Source organism: Telopea speciosissima, chromosome 2, assembly GCF_018873765.1.
Source record: "Telopea speciosissima isolate NSW1024214 ecotype Mountain lineage chromosome 2, Tspe_v1, whole genome shotgun sequence".
Lineage (NCBI taxonomy): Eukaryota > Viridiplantae > Streptophyta > Magnoliopsida > Proteales > Proteaceae > Telopea > Telopea speciosissima.
This window is the reverse complement of record NC_057917.1, coordinates 61,964,408-61,987,001: the sequence shown is the minus strand read 5'-3', so window position 1 is coordinate 61,987,001 and position 22,594 is coordinate 61,964,408. Positions and strand designations below refer to the sequence as shown.

Here is a 22,594-nt window from a genome sequence, read left to right as displayed (position 1 = left end):
CCCAATTACCAAATGCTCCGACTCCCACCTGTCCACGTCAGATTTCCAGCAAAACGGGCAGAGTTAGTTTTTGTGTTGGGTTTCGAAATTCTTATCAACGTCCGAAAAATTATCTACTCCATTTTCATAGCTTACGTTTTCTATAATCCCCATGTGTTAGATAAGATGCGCATATCAGGACTGTCGATTAAGAATCTCTTGAATAGGCAAGATCAGTGAATGATTTGCGTAGTAGGGCCCACGGTTGCATTAACGTATAATCCTCGTTTTGGATATTTCAACTTCACTGATTACTTAACTAGTTCTAGACTTTTAGTTTAATTATCCAAATAATTGAACCTTAACCGTTAAAAGTCTCTGTAAAAATAAAAATAATAATCAAAGTTTCCCAGAAGGAAAAGGAAGATTTTATTAGCTTTTAGAAATACTAATCGTGATTTTAGAGTAGGAATCCATGACACGTAGCACCACGTGTGGGAATGTGGTATTACGCATCAAGAGACGTAGAAGATGTGCAGGTTTTCTTGGTGAAGGTGAGATACACAGAGACGTAACTTTTGCGTTACCAACGTGGATCCTCGTCATGAATCAATTATTCTAGTTACCCAGGTACAAGGATTTGACAGGTCGTGGTTCCATCGTGGCAGTCTAATCTTCCGTCAAAGTTGACGGTGGAACCCGTGTAGCCGTTTTGGCGCCGTTAGATATTTTTCTCATTAGTAATTAGAGGGGCGAGAACTCGAGAAAAAAAAAAAACTCAGAGATCCAGAGAGAGAGAGAGAGAGAATGGCGAGCCAAATGTGTTACAGTTCTCGATTGATCTGTATAAATTCGATCCATCGAACGCAGTTCCTCTCATCCAATTCGTTGTCGTTAAAGTCTTCTCTCGTCAGTGTCTCAAAGCTACGAAGAAAGCTTTCTCTTTCTGGTATTATATTTCTTCTCCTTGTCTCTGTTTTTTATCTTCTCTTCTGCAATCTATAGTCATGAGTTCTTAATTTATGGGCTTTTGTTGTTGATGGGTTTGTTGCTCTGTTTCATATTCTTTGTTTATTAGATATCCTTCGAAGAGAGGATTCTCATTGCAGGTCAGGAAGGTAGGACGAATTAGAGTTCTCTTCTCCGGTTTCCCTGTTCTTCTGTAATTCCTTATCCATTCCTGTCCGCCGAAGGAAATATCTGATTTTGAATTGTTTGCATTATCACAGACCAGCGAGCTAGGCTCATTGTTTGTTGAAAAGGAACAAAGACAAGAGAAAAAAGAAGAAAATCAGAAGAATCATAAGAAGGAGAAAGAGATGACGATTACTCCGGCGGTTAAGATCGCCGACCGAAAGCTCCTTGTGAAGGAGCGCACGATCCTCACCGATGTTCCTGACAACGTTATCTCTACCTCGGCCGCAACTGAAGGCCCTGTTGAAGGTATCTTCATTGGCGCCTCTTTTAATGAAAGCAGCAATCGACATGTGGTTTCTCTCGGCACCCTCAGGTACTCAAATTATTAATAAATTTCTGTTGGATTTGAATTAATTTCGCATCTTTGATCTGGGCGTTTCATTGATTAGTATCTAAAATTTTCTGCAGAGATGTCCGATTCATGGCTTGTTTCCGGTTCAAGCTATGGTGGATGGCACAGAAAATGGGCGCTCAAGGGCGAGACATCCCTCTTGAGACCCAATTTCTTCTAGTCGAAACCAGAGAAGGATCTCACCTCGAATCAGACAATGGTGAGGAACAGAACCAAATCGTGTACACCGTCTTCCTTCCTCTGATCGATGGCCCCTTCCGCGCTTGTCTCCAAGGAAACTCCCAAGATGAGCTCCAGCTCTGCTTCGAAAGCGGCGATAACAACACTAAATCCTCCCATTTCACCCACTCTCTGTTCGTCAGCGCAGGAGCAGACCCCTTCGCCACCATAACCGACGCCATCAGGGCCGTAAAGCTCCATCTCAAGACCTTCCGTCAACGCCATGAGAAGAAGCTCCCCGGCATCGTTGACTACTTCGGTTGGTGTACCTGGGACGCATTCTACCAAGAAGTAACCCAAGAGGGCGTGGAAGCTGGTCTCGAGAGCCTCTCCGCCGAAGGTACTCCGGCAAAGTTTGTGATCATCGACGACGGTTGGCAATCCGTTGGGGGGGACCCACAAGAGGACGACAGTCAAGACGAGAATAAACAACAGCCGTTGCTTAGGTTGACTGGGATCAAAGAAAACACCAAGTTCCAAAACAAGGAGGATCCGACGGTGGGGATTAAGACTATCGTGAACATAGCTAAACATAAATACGGTCTCAAGTACGTGTACGTCTGGCACGCCATCGCCGGCTACTGGGGAGGAGTTCGGCCCGGCGTGGAGGGCATGGAAGAATACGATTCGAAGATGCAGTACCCGGCGGTCTCACCCGGGGTTGTATCTAACGAACCGGGATGGTCCTCCTCCTATCCTCTCTTCCCTACAAGGCTGCAACTCTTTTCTTTAAGAAGGGTCTTCATTTTAACCCCGATCACTTCTGTTCAAGCAGACCAAGCTGTTTTGGGGGGGGGGGGGGGGGGTTGGGGGGTTTTTTTTTGGGGGGGGGGGGGGGGGGTTGGGGGGGGGGTGGGGGGGGGGGGGGGTGTGGGGGGGGGGGGGGGGGGGGGGGGGGGGGGGGGGGGGGGGGGGGGGGGGGGGGGGGGGGGGGGGGGGGGGGGGGGGGGGGGGGGGGGTGGTTTTTTTTGTTTTTTTTTTTTTTTTTTTTTTTTTTTTTTTTTTTTTTTTTTTTTTTTTTTTTTTTTTTTTTTTTTTTTTTTTTTTTTTTTTTTTTTTTTTTTTTTTTTTTTTTTTTTTTTTTTTTTTTTTTTTTTTTTTTTTTTTTTTTTTTTTTTTTTTTTTTTTTTTTTTTTTTTTTTTTTTTTTTTTTTTTTTTTTTTTTTTTTTTTTTTTTTTTTTTTTTTTTTTTTTTTTTTTTTTTTTTTTTTTTTTTGGGGTGTTTGCAGCTATATTTGTTCTAACTGAGCGAAGCTGCAGATGCTCAGCTCGGCACAGATTTTTTTCAGGCTGAGCTGTTCGCGCTCGTGAGCTAGCAGATTGGCAGTCTTGGAATTCTCACTAAACCTGTATGAACAAGGTTAATCCCACGATTACAAACACATGAAGTTATATGACAACTACACTATGAATCTACAAGTCTGAAAGATGTGAACACAGCGCCACAAACCACCTTCTAAGTTACAGTAGAACTACGAGAGCAAAATAAATAAGAAAACTACAAGCACTAAAATTCCATTTTCACAATTGCTTTTGTCATCTCTGTGGATCCAGACTGAAGCCAATCCTTGGCACAAATAAGTGCCTCCAGTGTCTCTGGTCGCAGGGAAGCCCGGTAGGAGTCAAGCACCTTCTGGTCAACATCGAATACATCATCATCACCAACCGTGAACACAGGGATCGATAAAATATCACGAGCCATCCTCGAGAGTGTAGGGTACTTGAGGTTGTTCAGTTTCCACCAACCCAATATATCAAACTCTTGTATCCGAGGCACCAGGGACTCTTCCAGGTACTGATCCAGCTCTGACTTTGACTGTTGGCTTGCAGATATCTCAGAGATATAGACATCAAAATCCAGAAGTCCATCACCAGTGGCAAGAAGTGTTCCTCCAGGAGATGTCTCCCCCTTGGGAGGGCTGCTGGAAATCCCATGCTCCACATAAGTTGGTGTAAGTGGAAGTGGTTGGGCTACATATTCAAGGAAAAGTTCATGAATGCCCTCGTCTATAATCTTGATGTATGTGCTGGCATCATCCCCATAGATCTTTGAGAAGCTGAATTCCACAAGCTTCATCTTGAACCGTGGATCCATAACTACAGCAACAGCCAAGGCCAGGCAGCAGTCTTTCCAATATTTATCAAACTTCTCTTGCATTGGCCTGGCAAGGTTGCTGATAAAGGGATCCTGGCTCACAGCTGCATGTGTCAGCTCTAAATGGATTTTCCACGCCTCATGAAAGAACATATTGCCAGTTGCATATGTTGTAGCTGTTAAGATGCTAGCTGCATCGTATAGAAGCTTCAAATATGTGCACAGAGTCTCAACCTGTTTCCAGACATCCATCGAGGGGGCTTCCTTGTATTCTGGATCCGACGTGTCCAAGCAAGAAAACACTTCCTTCAACTCTAAGGCAGCCACCAGCATGAGATACGTTGTGTTCCATTTTGTTTGGTCATCAAGAAATAGGGTCTTGCTGCTAGGGACCTGAAGCTGCTGTTTGAGCTCAATAAACTTCTCTTCGTGAGTCTCTGATGTCGTCACAAACTTGACACTTGAACGGACTTTGTTAACAGTTTCCCGCACTGTTGCTAGTGCATCTTGTGCAAGGCTGCTTAAAACATGGGCATAGCAATGCCCAATTAATAGCTGGCCATTGAGCATAAGTGGATTCTTGACACAGAAAAAACCTCTCAGATCTCCAGTTGCTTCATCATTCGAGAAGCGCTGATCAACAGTTACGGTAAACAACTTGCTCTCCAAACTCCAATCAGAAAGGAATGACACTACAGCTTGAGTTAAGGCATTGCCAGAGTCGGGATTTGGTACCATAACAACATTAAGTATCAGCCTACGCAATGTCCAGTCTGTGTCAATATACTGTCCCCTTACCAGAACATAGCCAAGATTTTGACTTGATGTCCACATGTCTAAAGCAAGGCTGATCCGTCCAGGCATTCCTCCCAGAACCTTTTGAAGGCTTTGCTTCTCCCTTAAATAAATGGCCACACTATCCCCTTGGACTGTGCTGAAACTTACCATATTGAACCGAGGTTGAAGATTATGCACGAAAGCTACAAATCCTGGATGTTCTACCATGTCAAGTGGGTATTCATGCATGATGATCATCTTAGCAATCTCCTGGCGGCAGCGGTCGTGATCGAATGGGAAAAATGGTGAACCAGGACTTGCTCTACGTCTTTTTGGGGGAGGATCAGTAGCACTCCCAGTTTTGGTCCCTGGGGAATATGGGGTCAGTTGATTCTTGTCCTGGTTACGGCGGGTTACTGGACAGGTCCCCATGGCTATGTGCCGTTTGAGGTGGCTGGTACCTGCCAGTTTTGACCCAGTACTGTATGCAAATGTCTGTTTGCACTGCTTACAGCAAGCCCTTGTACATCCAGGTCCCACAGGTTCAATGGTAAAGTGTTCCCATACTATGGACTTCTTCCTCCGACGTTTGTTGTTAGGCGGTGTTTCTTCACTAACTACTAGCTCATTATTTTCACCATTGGCTGACATCTTGAAGACTAGCCCTGATAGAGGAAAACACACAATTTTAGAAAGGTCATGAGGCAAATCTATTCAAAGTACTCAGGACATCCATGAATATAACTATGTATAATCCAGACAATAATCACGCATGTCAGAGGGTTATGATTCCAATATCTAATAGATCTTGTTGAACACACTGCATATGGCAGTGTCTATGTGTTGGTTGTCATTATTGTCAACAGAGTGCATATGTGTTGGTAGTTGTCAACACAGTGCATCTTGGTGCAGTATAGTTAGCAGAGCAGCAGTACAGATGGCAGCTGTAAGTAACAAGGTGTACAGGCAGTGTACTAGTGTGGTAGAGCATCTACACTGGTGTAACAGGGATCACAGGTGTTCTAGTAGAGCTGCCAGAGACAGACGATTGCTTGGCAGTACAGTGAGTTCATGACATGTGACAACATGGCAGTGATTCAGAGGGTTTAGGACTCATATGGTAGTGTATGAAGACAATTGGCAGTGTTTTACAGTGTTATACAACGGTTGGCAGCATGTGATAGCATTGGGGACAATTTATATGCAACTTCCAATGGTGTACTGACAGGTTCATGTGGAGGAGTCAACTTTGCAGCCAATTTGGGCATGCCAAATAGGCGTATTGGAAGAGGGCATACACAAGAGTTGCAGTGCTTTGGATCCTCTTTCCAATGCACTTGAATCACCTCATTTTGAGTTCATATCAAGAAGATATGGAGCTTTCCATATCAATGCGCAGTGGATAGGTGATAAGGTGGCTGGATTGTGATTATGTGGGCCCATAGGGTATGTTGATGTGGATGACCATGGTGGGAGCATGAAGATGAGGTGACCAATGTATGGAGTTTCACAAGTGGAAAATAACCATGAAGTGATGTTGATGTTGCTCGAGTGTATGAAATGGCACCTAGGGAGTCTTAACTGCTATGTTGGATATTGGAGTACTCTGCTGCAGGATGGGTGTGCACACCGGTAGACCTTGCAATAGAATTGTATGCCTATCTATGGTTGAGAGGAAAGGTGTGTCACATGCCTGTGTGTCTGTGCGAACTGGTAAAATTAGAAATGCCCTAGCCAGTTATAGTTTGCGTATGTGCTTGTGCTGGGACAGTTACAACAACCTATTGCCAGTGAAGGGAGTGGATACAGGATACAATGAGTGTTAGTGGGAAAGTGCCTGGATATTAGCTTAGGGCAGCATCAAATATCTCAGCTGTTGGCAGTAGGTTTGGGTGACTGCCGGCGAGTGTTTTGAGTGCCAGCACATACGGGGATCCTCAGTGTGAGTTAGGGAACAGTAGTGGACTTTTGGGAGAAATTTTTAAGACCTTGATTCACCCCTCTCAGTGTCAACCTAGGAAAAACAGATCTACAAGGGCAAAAAATAAATACAAGCAGAGGTGGTCAACCAATTGAAATTACCGTGCTCAATTAGGTGGATAAGATCTCCCATAAAAATTCTAAAAAAGAGAATTCTGATGGAAAGATGGTCAAATCATCAGGCAACACTAATAAAGATAAGTCTGAGGATAACAACCTCTTTTCTCAATAGTTTTGACTGAACTTGGGTTCAGAGAAGACCTAGAGCAACCTACGACTCCACGGGGTTGTCCTAATTCTGCAGGCAATGGTCAAGAACTCAAGATGTGAAGTTAGTTTTATTAGCATCACTCATAAAAAGAGTAAGTGCGGATACACAAGAAATTGCCTCTGGAAGCTTTGTCACATCCATTTCCACATCAGTTGGCCACCTAGCCATGCGGCCCATGCTGACTGCCCACAGTAAAACCATGGTTCAAGTATATGGAATCGGACAATGGAACGGCTTCCACCGATTTCGCTTCTGATCGGATTGGAATAAGCCGGAATCGGATGAAACACTAGAAATTGGAATCGAGAAGAAGAAACAATGATTTTCCAAAATATGAGATTTTGGTTCAATAAACTTGGGGATCTTGCTACCAAAGGTAAGTTCCATTGATTTTTTGCTACTTTACTGACTAAGAGAAGGAAACAATGGCCAAAATGAAGATCAAACACAAAGCCACAATGATTCAAAAGAGGGTTGCAGAATTAGGTTGGAATCGGGCTTGTCCGATTCCAATTCGAATCGACGATTCACCCGATCCGATTCCGATTACTCAAACCATGAGTGGCAACCACTTCAGTAGAGAAGAGAAAAAAACATTACATTCTGTTTTTAGGATTACAACTATCCAATTTTAATTGCTCTCGCAAGGAAAATTCGCTTGGTTAACTGGTGCCAATTTAGAGATTGTAATAATACCAAATACTAAGAACCAGTAACCAAACAAGGAGGGGAAGAAGAAGAGAAGAGGATTATGGTAGAAGAAAAACCGAGACAGCTAGAGAACTGCAGAATCGTTACTCTAGCAGTCTCCCTTCAACACTCTTATATAATGTAAGTCAATTACAAGTACACGAGGAAAGTAAATCCTTGTCCAGCAAGAAACACAAAAATAGAAGTCTAATCTAACAAGGGAACAAAATTCTAGCCTACTTAGGAAAGATATAAACCAAGAGAAGAAAGCCACCCAACCACATGCACCTAGTTACGATGGGGGCATTCCTCCATATCGTGGTATACATATCTACTGTGGTAGACATACCTTTGTATCTCCCCCCCCCCCCCACACAGTACAAAGGTACAATCTTAACACTCCCTCTCAAGCTGGAGCATATTGTAGAAAACCTAGGACCTGTAACCAGTAACTTTAGAGAGAAGAAAAGATGAGGAAGAGGAGAGAACTATTAAACTTATCAGTCTCCCTCATAATGCTTGTATTTATAATCTCAAATTACAATAGAAAGGGGAACTCCTAATCAGATTAGGAATTCCTAATCATGATAGGATTCCAAGTTACAATAGGAAAAGAACTAGAACTAATAACTCAAACTGAAACTAAGACTAACAACTCACAGTAGAATTAGGACTTGACATAATTAGAAACTAGGACTTCAACTAGGACTAGGAAAATAGAAGATACACATATCAACCAAATCATTGTTCACGTGAACAGTGTCACATGAACAGTACTTCAACACTCCCCCTCAAGCTGGATTATACAAATAAGTAAAGAAAGAAGATCCAGCTTGAACTAAAAGGAAAAAAAAAAAGAACTCCATAATAATGCAAACACTCCCCCTCAAGTTGGCGCATACAAGGTATTAATGCCCAACTTGAACAAAATAAGTAGAAAATAAGTTGCAGCAGAATCCAGCTTGACAGATGAATGTAGCTCCCAAATAAACCTTCAAGAACTTGAAATAATTGATCTTCAAAACCTGGACAAACATGATCAGCAAACCGGGACTAGAATTTCTTCCAAAAAAAGGCAGCTTTTAACGATCTTCAATAGCTAACCAGTGATGAATCTCAGATTGTCGTAATGACATAAAATCTTAAAGTTAAATAGCTAGAGCAGCAAGTAGCGGAAACGAGCTGAATTAAGCAGCGGAAAAACACTGTATCAACCCAACTGAAAGTCCTCAAATAGGCAACAACCAAATATCTTCAATACTCTTCAATACTTCAATCTCCTCCTTACGGCAAACTCAACCCAATAACAAGGATACCCAATAGCAATGGTGGAAAACACTGATCTTCTATGTTTTGCACCAATGTTCCTGCAAGTTTTGCGTTCTGCAATGTCTGTAGGTGTACTGTACATAATCCCCCCCTCACGTGTAGTACACGTGGACATAACAGAGATGATGTAAGAGATAAGGCAAAAACATAATATTCCAAATTTTTCCAAGAGGTGCTAAGGGTAATGGAAAAGGAAGAAATGGCAAATTAGAAAATACCATGAACTTCCAAAGAGGTTATGGGTACATGCCAAAGGTATGTTTTGGGATATGAATTAGAATTATTGAAAGGGAACGGTGTTGGAAAAAAGGATGGCATGACTGTAATTTGGTGGAAATCCACTTTTAAATACAATCCAAGCCAAAGGGCAAACTGGTAATAAACCAGAATTTTCAAGGGTCAATTGGGTAGTCAAATAGGAGAATGTATTAAAAAGGTAATGGCAGTTCCGTAAATAACCAGAATTTTGCAAGGGTCAATTGGGTAGTCAAATAGGAGAATGTATTAAAAAGGTAATGGCAGTTCTGTAAATAACCAACCAGAGGAGGGTCTCATGATAGATTAAAGAAAAGGATACAAAAGGAATTACCAATTATTAACTAGGGATAGACTTGAAAGGGGAAATAAAATAAGGACCAAAGTGAATGAAAGAAGCAGCAGAATTGGAGATAAGGAATTAACCAACAGTACCGTCTTCAACCTCATGACTCGATCACATCAGAGAAAGTAGCGAAGAAATCAATCACATCAGAGGAAGCAATGAAGAATTCTTTTACTATTCCAATAGAAATACCATGATTCCAAGAAGACACCTTCAAGTCCATCAATTGAGCCAATCGAACCACACAGCAGCAGCGACAATGACGAGTTCGATCAGCATATAATCCCAAGATAAAAAATAAAAAAACAAAGAAGGTTGCGTCTTCAACCTTGCAACCGAGAAATACGGGAAAGAACGGCTTCAACCTTGCAACCGAGAAACCAGGGAAAGGAGGCGTCGAGACCGATTCAAGACCGGCGGAGATCGAAACCTCTAACAACCAGTGACGAGCAGTGAAGAAGATTTCGTCTTCCTCACTACAAGAAAAGAGAAACCGAGCAAAAATTGGGCAGGTCGTGAACTTCAACCCCTCGATCACCGATCAAATCGAGAGAAAAAACAAAAGGGTTTGTACCTTCAACGAATGCAGGTTCTTCAAAAGCAACTACAGCCCGAACCAGGTTCCTCATTAATCGATCAACAAATCGGTATGTAGTCCGCAACGCATCTCGGTAGAAGAGCGAAATCAGATTTGAAATCGATGTAGAGTTTTCAGAATTGAATAAATCTTCAATAGAGATATTCAAACATCAACGATGGAACCAGAGATAGCACATCAATGATGGAACCAGCAGTAGCAAACCAGGTAAAATCAAATAATTCAGCACCAGAAGATACGAAAGTCATACGAACTCGAACATGGAACCCTAGTTCTTCTTCTTTGAACTAGGGGTTTCTTCTTCAAACCAGAAACCCAAACCGACTCTCAAAACGGCAATCTTGGAGAGAATCGCCACCTTGGTTGCCTAGCTCGATACCATGTAGAAAACCTAGGACCTGTAACCAGTAACTTTAGAGAGAAGAAAAGATGAGGAAGAGGAGAGAACTGTTAAACTTATCAGTCTCCCTCATAATGCTTGTATTTATAATCTCAAATTACAATAGAAAGGGGAACTCCTAATCAGATTAGGAATTCCTAATCATGATAGGATTCCAAGTTACAATAGGAAAAGAACTAGAACTAATAACTCAAACTGAAACTAAGACTAACAACTCACAGTAGAATTAGGACTTGACATAATTAGAAACTAGGACTCCAACTAGGCCTAGGAAAATAGAAGTTACACATATCAACCAAATCACTGTTCGCGTGAACAGTGTCACATGAACAGTACTTCAACACATACAGGTCACCCATGCCCAACTTGGAACAACCTTTTCTGAAAGCAGGACCAAACAAAAGCTTGGTATACGCATCACCAAACAAGACCAAACAAAGGGGAGTAGTCAACTCTAGAAGGAGTAAACAGAAGATGAAGACGAGAAAATATCTCATTGAGTGAAGGCATCTTCTCCCAATAAAGTAGTTGGTTTTTGACATATTGGTAGTCAAGATGGAGACCGACTAGGAACTTTGCTACATCGAATTCAACCCTTTGAGGTTTCAACTGCTCTAGATTAGTAGTAAGGGATTGATGTATTTGGAGTTATTCAATAATACTCTTATAAGCACTGAAATACTCATTCAATGATTTGTCCCCCTGTTTAAAATTGAACATATTCTCATAGAGCTCATAATCCGGGAAATATTCTTCTCTGGAGAAAATTTTCTCATAAATCGTCCCAAACATCCTTTGCAATGGTGTGGAACATAAGATTGGCAGCAATAGATGGTTCTATACTATTCCACAACCATATTTTGAGTGTGGAATTCTCACGTATCTACTCCTTATATGTAGTGATCTCGGCTGGTTCCTTAAAATCAATAGATGGAGGGTCATCAATAAGATATTATCTTCCCTTTGGTATGGATATATGCCCGCACAGCTTGAGCCCATAACAAGTAGTTAGAACTCCATTGAGTATTATAGTTGTAATCTGAATCTGGACATTATCGACGGGTGGTTTAGGATCAGCCACCAGGTACACAGAAAAACAGGTAGTGACAAAATCAGAACTTAGGGTGATAGTATCCAATCCAATCCAATACCAAAAGGGGAACACAAATCAGCAATCCAGAAAATGATATTGACAAATCTGAGAATGTCAAAGGTAACAGCAGCAATATATATATATGCAAATCAGAGGAGCAGATGCAACACTAATCAGAAAATTGAGAAGATCACCCAACTCAGTGGCCGAAACTCAAGAAATAGGGTGATTTATCACCATCAATCACTAGGAGGTTGGATAAACCTAAAAAACCCATCGAGTGTCCTTCCAATACGGATCAATAATGCCCGGAGCAATCAGCTGGAAAGATCTCCCACAACTGCACAAACCGATGGAGTGATTTTCAACCAGAAAACAGAGTACCGTCCAGCCTTGTGGAGAAACTGAGTTGCAGCATATCAGAGGCATAAACCAGCACAGTAATGAGGTCGAGTGGCCTTTCCAGCAGGGAGAAGTAGTCCTCAAAAACAGAGGAAGATCAGATGGCTGGATGGAAAGTAAGTTGATAATCAACAGTCTAAAAAAAAATCCAAGAATACGGAGCAGCAGCAATAATCTTCATAAAACTGGAAGGAGATAGGCTAGGCTCTTCCTGAATCAGCAAGATAGTATAAGAAAACCCTAGTTTCGTAGCATCATTAACTAGTGTAGAAGGTATAGGCAGCATAAAATTGCTGAAACCAGAAAACGACAACAGTCCTTAAGTGGACTTTCAAACCAACATGTGAAAGAGATTGATGATCTGTTCTTAGTGCTCTGATACCATGTAACAATACCAAATACTAAGAACCAGTAACCAAACAAGGAGGGGAAGAAAAAGAAGAAGAGCAGAGGATTGAGGAAGAAGAAAAACCAAGACTGCTAGAGAACTGCAGATTCATTACTCTAGCAGTCTCCCATCAATACTCTTATAAAATGTCAGTCAATTACAAATACGCAAGGAAAGTAATTCCTCTTCCAGCAAGAAACACAAAAATAGAAGTCTAATCTAACAAGGAAACAAAATTGTAGCCTAATTAGAAAATATATAAACCAAAAGAAAGAAAGCCACCCGGCCACATACACCTAGCCACGATGGGGATATTCCCCCATATCGTGGTATACATATCTACCGTGGTACACATACCTTTGTACTCCCACGGTACAAAGGTCCAATCTTAACTGAGATCAGTGAATTAATGATGTGGCTATCCTTGGAAGTTAAAAACATAATTTTTAGGTAGTTTAGTAACTTTTCAGGATGCTAAGCACCCAATGAAAAGTTTCTAATTCTAACTGCATTTCTTTGAGATAAGACCAAAACAAGATAACCAGTAAAAAAATTAAGAAATGAAGGGAAAGAACCTAAAGCAAGTGATAAGTGATCAGGAAATGCCTAGACCTTTACTAATGCCAGCGATACAATTGGAAATCCTATTGCTACTACCACGACGAACAAAGAGCTATTGAAGGAATGCTAGTAGCTAAAACCGAAGAAAGAGAAAATGGACATTCCAATGACAAAGCAAGGGTATGTTTTCTCTTTTCTCTTTTTCTTGTTTGGGGGTGGGGGTGGGGTTTCATGGCAAGCAGCAGCTTAGGAGTAGTGGCATACAGCCAAAATCAAATAGTTGATCTTTGATAAGTACAATTCAACGGATATTTCAAGCATGCAGCCAGCTCAGACATATCGAGAAGAGGGCTTCAAAGGAACATCCACTAATCTTATAACAAAAGCAGTTAGAAAGAACAGCTTGGACCTGGGATATCTAACAAAAACAAAAGAGCTTCAACTTCTGGTGCTAAGCACAAGAGGATCTAGGAAAATTCTGCTGAACTTAGCACTTCAATTGGTAGATGCAACACTCTTGATAAGTCTGTGACTGCCAAGGTATTAAGAGTCTGCATAATCACAAGTCATTGAGATAGATAGGCACAGATGTGAAACTCTGACTCTTGGAGTTAGCCTAAGCTGGCTGACCTAGGGGTCTTGTGGCATGCAATCCAAGATTTCAATCATGGATTACAATCCAGGGTGCAATATCCCAGATACAGATCGTGTTTGATTCATTGTATCTTGGGTTGTGATTTCAGAGATCAGGACCTGGATGTATGTTTGATTTCTTTGTTTCTGGATTTGTCAATTGAGGAACATATCTTCTACACTATCTATCAACCATAGACCATAACAAAATTGGGTTGTGGATCATAAAACCGACCCTTTGATCTCAATTGTAATTGGTTGAACAAGCATAACATTCTGTGAGCTCCACAAATATGAATGATGGGACTGAAATCACTGAATACCAGTATTAGTGGGAAACTAACACCATATAACAACCCAGTTTAACCAATAGGACTCATTATTGAGAGAGAGAGAGATCCTGTTCAATTACATGCAAGCACCCAAAATTTAAACATAGGTAAAATTGGGAAAACATCAAATGCATTTTACAATGCTCAGTCCTGTTCAATTACATCTGTGTTTTGAGAAATTGCTGGGATTGGGGTCCCACGCAGGATCGCAATCCTATGATCGAAGCCTAAAAGCCCCCTCAATTATTGGTTTGAGTGTCATTACGAAAGCACAATGCTGGGTTGGGATAGGATGAGGCAGTGATGCTGGGTTCTAGGTTAACTAATGTTCAACTTGAACCGCATTGAATTGTTAAACAAGATGAGCCAGGCAGCTGGGAAGCCCAAATCCATTGGTTATTTTTATTATAATTTATTTATTTAAATTTGGGTTTTTGGGTGAATGTAGTCTGTGTATAAATTCAGATATATTAGCATTTTGGACTTTAGATGTATATATTAGGTTTTTGACGTAGTTTATAGCCATTCAAAAGGTTATAAAAGGTTGTATTAACCCAAATACGAATATTTTGGGCTTTGGCAGGGTAAAGCTCAAACCCCTTTACATCAAATCGGCTTCAAGCTACCCTTGGCTTGCCCAGCTGCCTGATGTCCACTCTTAACATATTTCTATTATTACATTCTTATCATTAAGCAGGTATTAGTTATACTACAGCTTCATCTGGTTTAAAAAAAAAGAATGTACCAAAGAAAGGAAGCAAGCAGCCGCGAGGAGAGTGTGTTTTTGAGAAAAAACTAAAACCATTTTCTGCACTTCTAATGATTTGGAAGGATTTTCATTTGCTCACAAAATTTGTCAGGAAATCAAATAGTGAAAATGATAGAAACTCAGGGTAAAAAAGAGAGTTTACTTCAGAAAGTGATTTTCTGTTGAAAACACAACCAAATGTGTGGTAACAAAAACTGGATTATTGACAGAAAATTATTTTCCATTCCAGCAAATTTTAAAATTTCTTAGCCGGGAAGAACTTCATTTTTCCATTTCTATAACAATGAGGACTAACATATAGAAGTAAAGGAATTAACCATATAATGTCTAAACTATTCTGCATTCACACTAGAGGTAATTTCCCATCAAAATCTAGTATAGTAATTACCATAATAGCTTACTTTACTAGGACAATTGAATGGGGATCAGGGCAGCCTAGATGACAAAGTGGCTCACACGCACCAATAGGCAATAGTGTTCGCTCAATCCATACAAAATTGGATCACCATATAAAAATGCATGACCTCAATATTTGCTTCCCTGAAAACATCATTCCTACCACACACACAAAAAAATTTCCTGTGACATCATCATGGGGCCCAGCCCACCTTGGTTTAGGCTGGGCCTTCGTGATCTCTGGGCTTGAGAGAGTTACGGCCCATTGCTCAGGTCTGCATCTATACCTTGGCCGGTCCGGTTGGAAAAGCATAATATTGGCTGATCCGGCTGGACCATGAGAAGCTCCGCCTGGGCATGCAGCCCACCGATAAAGCCCAAGACTGGGAAGATCGGGTTCTGACGAGGGCTTCGGCAGATCATGATTACTTTACTTGTATGGGCTAAAATCATTAAAAGATCCCATCGATGAGCTCAGATAGTGTTATTCGTATGATCGCACTCGGCCTCTCCACGAATTTCAAATCCCTCGAAGTTAGTAACAGTTACTGGTAATTAGGGCAACCAAAAGCCGATATTTCGACCAAAAACCTGATCTTTCAACTAAAAATCCGATCTTTCTACCAATATACTGGAGAAACTAATTAATGTTCCTGTAATTAGAGCTTTCGGTGTTGTGTAAGCAGTAAAAACTACTCAAGAAAACCAGATCAAACAAAAAATAAACGGAACCCTAACCAAATCCAACTGAGATAATCAAGAACACGAACAGAACAAACAAATAATCCATGTTTTAAACACGAAAAACAAAACCATATCATAATAAGCTCAGTAAAAGAGATGGAAAAAAGAATAGACATAGAGACGGAGCTAGAATTCTCACTTGCACCGAAGGTTCGAGAGGAGATGCACTGTGTATAAGATCGATCAGTTGATCGAAAGCTCGAAACGAGCTCCGAAACAAAAAGCGAGATCTAGGGTTTTGCAGAAACGGAGACGGAGAGAGGGAGAGAGGGAGAGAGAGTTAATGGGCTTGAGCCTAGAAACCTAATGGACCCAAAGCTAAGGCTATGATAAAGGCAAGTATAGGAGAAATTTTTTTATTGGATTTGGACTTGAGGTCCATCATCATATAAATCCCTAAATGGATCATAACCAACACACCTCTACCACCCGTACATGTAGCCCACCAACTCTAATTCAACTCTGGAGTCTGGAGTCTGGACTATTCGATGGCTGTGGGGAGTAGAGGCCTGGGGGCCCACCTATTTGACTCTGCTGTGAGTTAGTCCAAAGATTTATTCTCTTTTAATAAATTTTGGGTCCTCCTCCATCGACCTAAGCATCACCTATGCATAATGAAGTATAAAGCTTCACTATATTGTGGCCACTAGGCATTGTGAAGTGTAGTTTTTCCATGAGGTTCTCCTGAGCGTCACTATGCATGTGAAGTGTGACACATGGCCCCACTTATGCATAGTGAGTGTATTTTTTTCTTTAAATATTCATTAGAAAAAAGTTTTCTACATAGATATGTACTAGTTTACCAAAAAAAAAACCAAAAAAACATAGCTATATACCATACACCCTTTTATTTTTAATCTTTCCTCCCATAACTATATGGTCTGGATCATATTATTTTCTGCAGCCATTGATATGATATGGGAGATTTCCCCACATTGGCGACGTGGGTTAGAACTCACTACGCCTTCTAATACCATTCTTGTATTGTAATCTAAGAATGGGGCAATGTTCTCTGACCGGGAGTGTACGAAGACGAAGGCTGTGCCCAGACACCTGGGGCTGGATGGAGAGGTCATTTCGAGCATCCAGGAGGGCAGTCATTTTCGGGCACCTCCTATGTGTTTGGGTGCATCCTGTGCCCCTAGGGCAGAGAACATTTGGCTTCTAAGAATATTCTATTCTTAAGGAAATGGTTCTTTGGACTATCGGGGTAGGGTATGCTAGCATTTACATGTCTATCTGTCTCCTCCTCACTTAAAATGATCTTGTTGCCCTCCTAGATGCGATACTATTTATCCTATCTTATTGGTGCACTCCCCTCTTCTACTTGTTTAGAGAACTCTCTCCTTATTTTTAACGACTCTCTTAGGAATATATTTCTTTCATTTTCTCCTGTTTTGTCCCACTTTGAAAAGGATATATAAGGTTTTGCACAAAAATAAAAAAAGGGGATAGATTAGGTAGACTAGGCTTGGCCTCCAAGGCCTCCACTAACCATATGGTCCCATGTGGATCATATTATTCTCCAGCCATTGATATGATGTGGAGATTTCCCCCACATCAGTTGCATGGGTTAAAGCTCATTATACCTTCCCCCACAGTCTTAATCTTTAGATTAGTGGTCTGTGTATCATACAATTGGAATCTTTTGATCAATCAGATGTTACCCTAGGGAGACCTCTCTATTGACATTTATATATAAGAAATTCCACCGTCCACTAGCGTCTAAGTCCCATTGGATACATTCAAATGCTTTTTGGATTTCGGTGGGACCCAAATTTCCAATGATTTCCATCATAGATCAACAGCTGGCATTAGGTGAGACCTACTACACAATAGTAAGACATAGAAGGCTAGAACAGGATGGGCTCCTTTGTACCTTGACAGGGCGTTTAGCGCACATCCAACGGCTTGCAACGCCCAAACACGGAACCTAACACCCCGACTGTGTGTTAGATTGCGTGCCTGAGTACTATAGATCATCGGATGTGCGCTATACGCCTTATCGCGCTACAGAAGATCCAAATCCACTAGAACAACTCAAACAACAAAACTCCCCAACTCATAAACAACAAGAGCATTTATGTTGGTAATGGAAATTTTCTTTTATTTGCAAGGAAAATAAAGGGACCAGAAATAAAATTGAAATTAATTTTCTTTTAGTAATTATTACTTAACATGAATGCCTAATTAACTTAAAATTATAAAAAAATATAGTTATTAAATTTCATTTGTCAAATCACTTGGATTTGAAAAGAAAATTAAAGAGTACATGTGAAAATACTTTTTAAATAAAGGAAAAAAAGAATGCTAATCAGTCATGTGGTGCCTGCATCTAGACACAAACCAATGCCTTTGTGTGCGAACGATCATTCAATCCCCCAGTAATGCATCTATACACACTTTCATTGACTACCGTGTTTGGTGCAGAGGCTACATGACCAATCAGTGTTCTATTACTCTTAAATAAATTACACAATCATGATTACAAAGTATTTTTTTTAACATGTGTGCAGTACTCATGAATTGAGTTTACTCTTAGGCAATATAGCTACGCGGCAAAGAAAGCTCAATACTAAGTGTGAAAACATTAGACTGATATGTAGTCTGGTCTCAATTATATAGAGTTGTCACTTAGATTGGGGTTTAGGGTACATAAATAAAATGACTACACGCAAATTGATTCGACCCAAAAGAAAGTGTTAAGCACCTTGGTCCATCCGATTAAATCGAACTTTACACTTATTTTCTATTCTCAATATCAAAACACAATTCAAATCACAATATCTCAGAGCTTCCTATGGGGGCATTTTGATCGTGTACTCGTACATGGACTCAAACTTCAAAGCCCACAAGCCCATATATAATAGATACAATTGTCTATATCAAGTCCATTGTTGGCCCATCAACCCAACCCATTAACCTTATTAAACCACATAGACGTTAGATCAGTATTGACTAAGGCATGAGGTTAACATTTTTCATTATTAAAATCTAGAAGACATGCGATCAATTAATGACTATGTATGTACCTAAAAAAGCAGAAAAATGGTAACCTCACAAACCTCACAAATTTGTGAGCCGTCTCATACCTTTATCACATCTCAGGAAAACACTTTTGTACCTTCTTTGGTGGCTCAGAGAAGCGGATTTAGATCCTCTACTGCCGAGCTGCCCGGCAGGACCGTGCTGCCCAGACATGGTGAGATACGCAATGACTGCCTTACCCCCACCCGGGCAAGGCGGTTGGACAGGGGTAAGGCGGTCATTGCATGCCTCGCCATATCTAGACAACACGGTCCTGCCGAGCAACTCGACAGTGGAGGATCCAAATTGCAGAGAAGCCCGAATGGTTAGGGAGAAGAGAGAGCTTGGTAGTACGAGATCCATATGGTTAGGATGTGAGAGGGCATGGGAAAAAGATCCCCATGCTAACAGTGTGGGGATGTTTTCCCACACCTTTCACATGTTTACCATGTGGGCCCAACATCGACACTCCCTCTCCTCCATAACCATGTGAGACTCTTATTGACAAAACCGTTTTCTGAGCTATGATTGATGTAGCTAGGATCAAAGAATCCCAAATTGTCAATTTAGAAAACCCTCTGGTTTCCTAAGCTGAGAGTGGTGTAGGATGGGAAATTCCCACACTGTTGGCATGATAAACCCCTCATTTCCCAAGCTGTGGTGGTTGTAGGATAAGAGAGAATCCTCACACTCTCGGCATGCAAAATGCATAATAATAAATTATTTTATTATTAGGGAGGAGGATTGCTATCAAGGTGCTTGGCCTTGTACCAATGCGGGGGCATCCAACGTTTTGTTTCATAAGGGCGGAATGATCATTTCATCCTTCTTGTGTCTAGATGCAGAGCAAGTGTCCATTTCAACGTCTATTATTATTACAATTACCCCTATCGACGGATTCACTCTTTTGCTGGGCATCATGATTTGAATTTTTCTCATAAATTTTTTTGGGTTCTAGTTCAAGGGTCCATAAGGACCAATACAAAGGCCCATGAAGGGGAACAACAAGGGTCCATAGGGACCAAACTTATTGGACAGCAGTAAACGATAGTATTACTAATAAAGTGGTACATATGTCAAACACCGATGTACATTGAGAGGAATCCATTGACCAACGTTCGGGGCAAACTCGTTAGCGAGCATTGTCAAATCGCTAGACCAAAGCTCAATTGATATGAGATGTATACACTACCAACAATCAAAGCATGTCTTCAACATGGAAGGAAATCCAAAATGTAAATTTTCCCGAATATTTATTTTGGTCCAAGCAATCTTTTATCTGATGCCCGTCATATTCATTAATTGTAGCCTTTTGACAAACAATATGGCTCCCTAGCTATTACTAAGAGACACACTACATTAGCAAACCATCAAGATATCCAAAGTATTATTTGAGTGACTGTTCTAATGAAGAAAATGTAGAAGGAGAAAAATAGGAATACAAGGGAATGGTGGTTTTTGGGGGCTGGGGGCTGGGGGCTGGGGGGTGTGGTTGTTATACAAGTAAGCGTTAGGAACTTGGGTCTCATCCTCAAAAGCTAGTCTAACAAGTGGTATCAAAGTCGGGGAGTGAAAATTTTCGTTTGACCGAGGATTCTCGGGGTTTGATCTCAGATTCCACGTCAGTTCCTGCGTGGAGGGAAAGATTGAGATCTTAGGCTTCACGTATTTGTCATTCGCGTGGAAGGGGAGATTGTTGGAATATCCACGCATAAGACAAAAAAAATAGTTCCACATCGGATATAAAATGGGATGTGAGTGGGTTAATAGGTACTTGGGCACCCTCTTCTTAACGATTAGCTTTTGAGGATGAGACCCAAGTTCCTAACAGTATGTCAGTTGTGGAAGCGTGGGAGTGATTCGAACATAAGTAAAAGGAAAATCGCAAAAAGAAAAAGCTAAAACTCTTCAAGATTGTAGTAATACTTTTTCAAGTTTCAAGGATTGAACTCTTCTAGGTTCAAAGCTCAATTGAATCAAATTTCATTTATCAAAATTTGTCCCCCTAATGAAAAACGATACATATAAATAAATTAAAATTCTTAATCTCATACCTCAACCCCTATTAAGTCGAGATTGCTTAAAGAAAATAAGCCTAATAAAAATAAACTTTATTAAGGTAGGTTCCTTAGCACAATATAGTATTATTTTATTTAAAAATAAGTTACTTAATTAACAATGGACCTAGCTAGGACCTCATCCTTAATTCATAGGACATGAACCCTATCTACATCACATGTAATTCTAGGTGGTAACACATTAGTAGATAGATAGAAGTCTCTGCTAGTAGTCAACCCTTTAAAAATTTATCAAAACCACTAAAATATGTCCCACATTTAAAAATTACAGGAATGAGATGATTGAAGTATATATATTATGATAAGTCCAAAGAAGTGGGTAAGTGGGTATAGGGTTTTGCATGTGTGTGTTTGTCTATTTTAGCCATAAAGTTCTGCAAAAAGCCTTGTGGTCTGTTAGACATGCTAAGAAAGCTTATCTGTACTTGATCCATTAAAAAAGAGTCCATGAACTTTGCACAATATAACAAAAGGAAGTTCTGAATTGGATTTTTAATTTACAACTATGGATCCATTAGCCAAGGAAGATAGATAAATAAATATAAAAAAACACAAGCATGGATGGGTTAGGAGAGGGAATTTGTTTTTTTAAGTTAAGTTCTTCTTTTGGGGTTAGGGGACAATATTATCTCACATGAGCTGCTAAAGTTTGTAAATGTTGACTTCTCTATCTCCTCTCATTCTCTACTGTTAATATATTGATGCAATTTTTTTAAAGGTTAAGATGCTAATAAGAATAATGGAGGAAATCATAAAAGTGGAAGGAAATTAATAAACAAAATTAACTGCATTGACATTTAACCTATCTCTTCTAGGTAGATCTCAATCCTTTTACCCTATCATGGAACATTGGCCTAATTACTTTTGGATATATGATTAAATAAATAAATTAGTTAATTTGATTTACTTTAAAAATCATGGTTGTTTGTCAATGTGGTTAATCAAATCATTGCTTAGATTTATCTTGAAAACTGTAAAGAAAATTTTTGTAGGATAGTTATACGATCGACTATAATGTATGGTGCAAAATGTTGGGTAGTTAACAAACATTATATAGATAAACTTAGTATAGCGGAGATGAGGATGTTGAGATGGATGAGTGGCAAAATTAGAATGGATAAAGTAATTAATGAATGATCATATTAGAGCTGACTTGGGAGTAGCTCCGATACATGATAAGCTACGAGAAACTCGTTTGAGGTGGCATGGCCTTGTTCAATAGAGGCCTTTAGATGCTCAAGTACGGAGGAATGATTCGATTCAGATTGAAGGAACTAAAAAAGGTAAGGGCAGACCTAAAATGATCCTAGGAGAAGTGGTGAAGAAAGAAAGAATAGCTTAGGCCTTGTATCAAGTATGACCTCGAATATAGCTGATTTGAGGGCAATGATCCATGTAACCGACCTCATTTAGTTGGGATAAATCTAAATTATTGTTGTATCTTGAAAACCAACTGTCCAACAATTAATAGAAAACCTATAGTTTTGAGATTGTATAGAAAAAATTAAAGGCTAATGAATTCCTAGCCTCACTTAAATTATCAAGTTCATTAACAGAAAATAAGAGATGAGGAAGATAAAGGGATGCGAAAAAGATAAAAGATTAATCAGAAATTAGATTCATCGACAAGCCTCAATCTTGTTTGGATATGTTATGAGTATAATAATGTGATTTGCCAGCTCT

At 40.2% G+C, this 22,594-nt stretch overlaps 2 protein-coding genes across 2 annotated transcripts; one reads left to right on the top strand and one right to left on the bottom strand.

The window, feature by feature from the left end:
- Positions 1–745: 745 nt before the first annotated feature.
- LOC122650962 (probable galactinol--sucrose galactosyltransferase 6) lies at positions 746–3,217 on the top strand. Its single transcript, XM_043844317.1, has 5 exons — positions 746–928; positions 1,042–1,097; positions 1,209–1,489; positions 1,585–2,485; positions 3,188–3,217. The coding sequence occupies exons 1-5, from the start codon at positions 787–789 to the stop codon at positions 3,215–3,217; spliced, it is 1,410 nt and encodes a 469-aa protein (XP_043700252.1). The 5' UTR covers positions 746–786.
- LOC122651489 (zinc finger BED domain-containing protein RICESLEEPER 2-like) lies at positions 3,124–16,024 on the bottom strand. The gene is made up of 2 exons (XM_043844884.1): positions 15,946–16,024; positions 3,124–5,284 (listed from the first exon to the last, which is right to left on the bottom strand). The coding sequence occupies exon 2, from the start codon at positions 5,268–5,270 to the stop codon at positions 3,255–3,257; it is 2,016 nt and encodes a 671-aa protein (XP_043700819.1). The 5' UTR covers positions 5,271–5,284; positions 15,946–16,024; the 3' UTR covers positions 3,124–3,254.
- Between the last annotated feature and the right edge of the window lie 6,570 nt (positions 16,025–22,594).